Source organism: Ceratotherium simum, chromosome 29 (genome assembly GCF_057802395.1).
Source record: "Ceratotherium simum simum isolate JZ-2026a chromosome 29, ASM5780239v1, whole genome shotgun sequence".
Lineage (NCBI taxonomy): Eukaryota > Metazoa > Chordata > Mammalia > Perissodactyla > Rhinocerotidae > Ceratotherium > Ceratotherium simum.
The window spans coordinates 40,030,560-40,036,697 of NC_141928.1; the positions used below are offsets into that span (position 1 = coordinate 40,030,560).

At 52.0% G+C, this 6,138-nt stretch overlaps 1 protein-coding gene across 1 annotated transcript; it reads left to right on the forward strand.

Annotated features, from left to right (window-relative positions):
* Nucleotides 1-2,593: 2,593 nt before the first annotated feature.
* Nucleotides 2,594-3,550, forward strand: LOC101394966 (olfactory receptor 13C7-like; the record flags this gene model as incomplete). Its single annotated transcript, XM_014797452.2, is given in 1 exon segment — nucleotides 2,594-3,550. A coding segment is annotated over 1 exon segment (957 nt), but the record flags the coding sequence as incomplete, so codon positions are not given.
* Nucleotides 3,551-6,138: the final 2,588 nt, after the last annotated feature.

The window sequence follows — 6,138 nt, forward strand, 5'->3', positions numbered from 1 at the left end:
GAGTGGTTCTGCTGAGGCTGGCACAGGCAAGCGTGAAGGGATGGGGGTGAGGCAGGAGGGCAGGCCAGAGCCTGATCACAAAAGCCCTCGAATGCCTCTGCCATTCCCACTCGGTCTGTTAGAGACAAGGGTGAGGGAAAGCAATGCAGAGTCAGGCAGTTTCCTGCCTTTCGCCTGCTTGAAAACACCCCACCTGTGTTCAGTGTCAGACTTGGGAGTTAACATAGGTCTTATAACTGAATCTGAAATAGTATGGGCATAATCCAGCCACGTGAAGTCATTACCTAGAGAAGACGCTTCCTGTCAACTTCTTTTTTCCAGATTTCAGGTTTTACTTTGTCTTTACATCCCAGACTCCAAGAGAATCTCAGAGGTTTCTGAAGCTGTGTCCAAGGTCGCCGAGGGGGAAGGGAATGAGTGTGAACTGTTGGGGCAGAAGCCACATCTGCCTGTGCTATGTCCCCAGCGCTGAGCACAGGGCCAGCACACAGTCGGTACTCAACAACCATTTGTTGAGCAAGTGAATGAGTGAGCCAGCACGCTCCGGCAATTCTTTATCTTTTGGCCAAACCTCCGCATGAGAAACGCTACCTTTAAATGTTCACGTGGATAAGATTTAAGGTCAGTTGCTGACCCAGATTAATCAACCTCCCCTGAATGTTCCAGAAACTCCCTTAACAAGCACCCTGATTCAGGCTGGAGGAGGGAAAACGGGCCCAGGATCTTGGGAGAGAGGGGGTCGTGACAGACCCTAGAGCTCTTGTCTGGGGGGTAGCAGGCCCAGAGCCAGCAGGTGCCTGGGGCTGAAGACACAGTCTTTGATCTGGAGCCTCAGTAATAACATGTTACTGCCAGGCGGCTCGCCGGCACCTTCCTGTGTATGCCTCACCTGAACTACACAGCATCCCCAGTTTTTCAGAAGGACACTGAGTCTCGGAGAGGCCAAGTGACTTGGTCAATATCACACAGCTAGTTAGTGCTGAAGCTGGAATACAAGGCTGGGTTTTTTGAATCATGCATTGAGTATCTGTGGACAGCACTCACTGTAGAAGTTGCAGGAAGGAAGAGGACAGAGTCCTGCTCTCAAGTGTAGTAGAGGAGACAGGTGCACAGAGGGATGGCCAAAGGCTGTGGGAGCACAAGGAGGGAGCAGGTGACTCTGCAAGGCACAGGAGGGAGAAGAGAGGAGGAGAGGTGGAGCTGGGCTCTGAGGAATGAGCCGGAATGCCCCCACTGGGGAAGGGAGGGAGGACTTGCCTGCAAAAGGGAACTTCTCAGGTGAAGATGCAGTGCTGGAAAAAGATGTGCTTTATTCAGGAGAGGGTGAGCCCTGCGGCCCCAACAAATGGTGGGTGCAATTGAGGAGGAGGAGTGAGGGCAAAATCCAGCCCTGAAGGACAGACAAGGCTCCAGCGTTGTCATGGGACACTGGCCTCACAGTCAGTCCGGGAGAGAAGGGGCCAGAGGAGGGGGACTATATCTTCTGAATGACACAAGTTTACACTCAGGTCCTACTGCTCCTTTAGACCAGGGGTCACCTGGGCCATGAGACAGCTTCCTGTCTCACAAGACTACTGTGCCTTGGGGACATTTGGGCTCCCTCCTGTGAATACCTGACATGCATTTCCCAAGGGGACAGTGAGACCAGCTTGGAAGAGCACTGAAAGCCACCTGGGCGAAGGCTACAGCCTCTTCCCGCCCCTCCCTTGATAAAGCCAGTCAATGACTGACAACACCTCTGCCAGATTAGAACCTGGTTTTCCCCCCTTCTGTGACATCATCGCCAGGATCATTTATCCTAAAAAGCAATATAGAGGCCAAGAAGTGGGTCACTTGGCTCTCATGACCAGGTTAAATACTGTGACCAGTGGCTCTACTGTGATATGTATGCTCTCTTAAAAATCAACAGATGGCCTATGGGTCCTTAAGGAGAAATGACCAGAAATCAGGCTTACACATCCTGTGGGGTGGCAGTGTTTGACCTTCATGGCCCAAAGGAACACTAGGTGAGCATCACTCATCACCCACCTGCCTTCCAGAGCTCATCTCACCCAATTCAGGGAAGAGGGGGCAGCCCTTGTGACAGGTGTGGCATCTTTCTGTCCACTTATTTTTCTTGCTGCCGTAGCCCCAGCACCTAAACAATACCTAGCACAGAGCAGGCTTCGAAAAACATCCAGCGAATGAATGAATCTGAAATACTATGGGCATAACTCAGCCATTAGAAGCCATAGCCTAGAAAAGATGCTTCCTTTTAACAGCCAAGAACTCTTTAGATTCCCAAAGAGCGTGTCAAACCTGAATCCTACTCTATTGTCTCCCTGAGCCCACCCTGAGGAGAACAGCAAAGAGCCTTGGAGACTAGAATGTGCCTCATGTCCCCTAAGTTAGGTCAGAACTGCAGAGCTGAGAGGGCCAGCCTACAGACCTGAAGCCCAACTCTCTCATTATACAGATGGTGAAACTGAATTCCAGAGGCAAGGCTGACCTGCCCCAGGTCACACAACCAGGGGGCTTGGCTCCCAGGCCAGCCAGAGCTTTTTCCAACACCTGTGTGGTCCAGATGGCAAAGGAAGGAGAATGAGATGGATGGGCAAACCAGAAGGCTGTGACAGAATATGTCCTGCTGGGGCTACATGAACACCACAACCTGGAGAAGGTCCTGTTCATGCTCTGCCTGGGCTTCTACTCAGTGAATGTGCTGGGGAACTCCCTCCTCATAGGGCTGAACCTGCTGGACCCGCACCTGCACAGCCCCAGGTACTTCTTTCTCAGAAACCTCTCCCTCATTGACATCTGTGGCACCTCCTCCTTCGTGCCGCTCATGCTGGTCAACTTCCTGGAAGCCCAAAGGACCACCTCCTTTCCTGGTCGCCCCCTGCAGATGCACGTGACCCTGGCGCTGGGCTCCACTGAGTGCCTGCTCCTGGCTGTGATGGTGTGTGACCGTTATGTGGCTATCTGCCAGCCACTTAGGTACCCAGAGCTCATGAGTGGGCACATGTGCATGTGGATGGCAGTGCTGAGCTGGGGGACAGGCTTTGCTGTCTCACTGCTGCAGTCTGTCATAACCTGGAGCCACAATATCATCAATCACTTCTTCTGTGAGGTCTTGGCAGTGCTGAGACTGGCCTGTGGGGACATCTCTCTCAATGCACTGCTATTAATGGTGGCCACGGCCATCCTGACACTGGCCCCACTCCTGCTCATCTGCCTACCCTACATTTCCATCCTTGCTGCCATCCTTAGGGTACCCTCTGCTGCGGGCTGGCACAAAGCCTTCTCCACCTGCTCTGCCCACCTCACAGTGGTGGTGGTTTTCTAGGGGACTGTCTCCTTCACGTACTTCAAGCCTAAGAACCCCTACTTGGATAAGATTATTGCATTGTTCTATGGGATCATGACACCCTCACTGAACCCCATCATCTACAGCCTGAGGAACGCAGAGGTGAGAGCTGCTGCCATAGCCCTGCTGGGGGGAGACCTGCTCTCCAGGAAAATGTCGCACTTCTCCTGTTGCTCTCCAACTCCATCAGGCAGGATAGGCTAGGTCAATATTGTGGTAATGACCTCAAATTTCAGAAGCTTAAAACCACAAAGGTTTATTTCTCACTCATGCTGCAGGTCCATTCGAGGTTGGCTGGGGGTCTGCTCTGCATCATCATCTTCATCGCTCTGGGACTCAGGATAAAGCAGCTACCATGTGGAACAGTGCTGGTCACCACAACAAAAGGAAAAGAAAAAGTGACAAAGCCTGCACTGACCCTTAGAGCTTCCATTCAGAAGTGGCGTGTTACTTCCACTTACAGTTTTTGGCCAATGCAAGGCACGTGGCCACAGCTAGCATCAAGGGGTGGTGTGGGGGAAGCACACCTACCCGTATCTGGAAGCAGAGGGAGGATCAAGAAGTTTATGAATAGCCTAATGACTGCCACGCCACCTCCATCGACCCAAGAGCTACTAGAGATTTGTCTTGCTTTTCTCTGACCACCCATCCTTCACTGGCTGCTGCCAGGTTAATCATCCCAGGAGAGCTCTGGTTAGCTCACTTGTGGTGGCTTTGTACTAGGTCAAGCTAATTAGGTTGGAACCATGCCTCCCAGACTTTCCTTCCCTATATGTTTCTGGGTTAGGTTTGACCACAAGAGAAATTTGCACGAGATCTGGAAGGCAAAGTGAAACAGCGGGAGCACTCACCTGCCATCGCTGATGTGCTGGCTCACCTTGGTGTCAGTGCAGCCCCTCCAGGTCCCACCACATTGGCTCCTTCAGCTGTTCTGAATCTTGTGCCAAGTGCAGCTCCATGGCAAAGAGTGCTAGCTTCTCCTGCAGGTCACCAGTGTCACTGAGATTGAAGGCAGTGAGAGCCAGACACTGGTTCCAGATTGTCCTCCTGGGTGCTAGTTTGTCCTTCCCCTTCCCCTTCCCCACTTCGCGCCTGCCAGCCCAGCTGACATACAGCGGCTTCAGGCCCCACACCCAGTGCAGAGTAACAGCTTTGCACAGACTTCTCCAACTGCTCCCGCAAGTGTACAGGGCAATTCTCTGTAATAAACCCCTTATATCACTCAGAGGGGTTCTGCTACTTTGATCAAACCCTGACTGATTCATTACTATTCTGATCAAGAACCTTTGATGGCTCTCCATTACCACCGCATTAAGTCCAAATTCTTCAGCTGAGACCCCAGGCCCTCCAGAATCTGCGCCCCTACCCCTGCTTCTTCAGCCCAATGTTCCACTAACCCCCTTCACACGGACTGTCCCCACCACCACATTATATGTGCTGCCCGCACCTCCGTGTCTTTGCTCACACTGTTCTCTGGTAAAAGCGGGACTGTTTTTCAAACCCAGCTTAGACACCACCTCTTTCATACATCCTGTCCTGATACATTTTGAAAGTGTTCTCTTTCCTTTACGTCCTGCGTCACTTTGTTGACGTCTTTCACCCAGGACCCATCCCGTTCTGCTTTGCATTTGCAATATTTCACCACAATGTGAGCTCCTTGAGGGCAGGCCTCAAGCAGCTCTGGCTCATCACAGACCTTTCCCTATAGAAGCGTTACTGAACTGAATTGTCACTCAAAAGCCCACACAACGTCACCATCTGGGGATTGAGCCCTGTGCTGCTGGGCACTGTGTGGACAGATACAAGTGAGGGAGCAGCAGTATCTGGGGGCCACAGGCCTGTATTCCAGGAAGGCAGGAGTTGTTGGCATCCTGGGCTCCCCTCTATGAAGACAAGTCAGGAGACAACCATGGACCCCACTCAGGGAGCCAAGAGGCCAGGGTTCCAGACCTGGTTCAGCTGCTCTGCCCAGCCCTGTCTTCTTGCTGGAATCCCCAGGAATCCCACAGGCACCTCACACTCATGCTGTCTAAAACTGAACTCATCATTCTGCCCCCCAAAGTTGTGTCACCATCTCAGGGAATGGCACCATCACCCCTCAAGTCACCAAGCCAGAAACATGGCAGTCATCATAGACTTTCATCCCTCACCACCCCACACTTCCAATCAGTCACTAAGTCCTATGGAATCTACCTTCTAATAACTCCTAAATCAGTCCCCTCCTTTCCACTGACACTGCTTTAAGAAGCGTTTGCATCTCTCTCTCAAATATCGGAACAGCTGTGTCACTGCATTTTCATCCTCCAAACTCTCCAAAATCCATCCTCTGCACCAGCCATCAAGACACCAATCAGATCATGCTACTCTCCTGCTTAAATCCTCCCCTGGCTCCTCATTTCCCATAGGATAAAAGCCAGATCCCGCCCATCCGTCCAACCTCATCACTGGCTGCTTGCCTCCACTCCCGCTCCACCCACACACGCTCTCCAAGCCCAGGCACACTGAACTATGCCCAGTTCCCGTATAAATATCAGTCTTTCCTGCCTCTGTGTCTCCCCTTGCTCTTCAAACACTGCTGTACCTTTAGCTACATATATTGGATACTTATCACCTACCAGGCTAGACACTGTAGTGTGTTCTAAGTGCTTCACTGCCCGGGGACCAGATGGAATGAGGGAGATCTCAGGGGAGAATACAACATGGACACTGGTGACCAGAGAGCACACTCTCTCCACATCTTGGCATTATGGAAACTCACTCAATTCTCAGCCCCTCCCCCTCCCGGAAAGCCC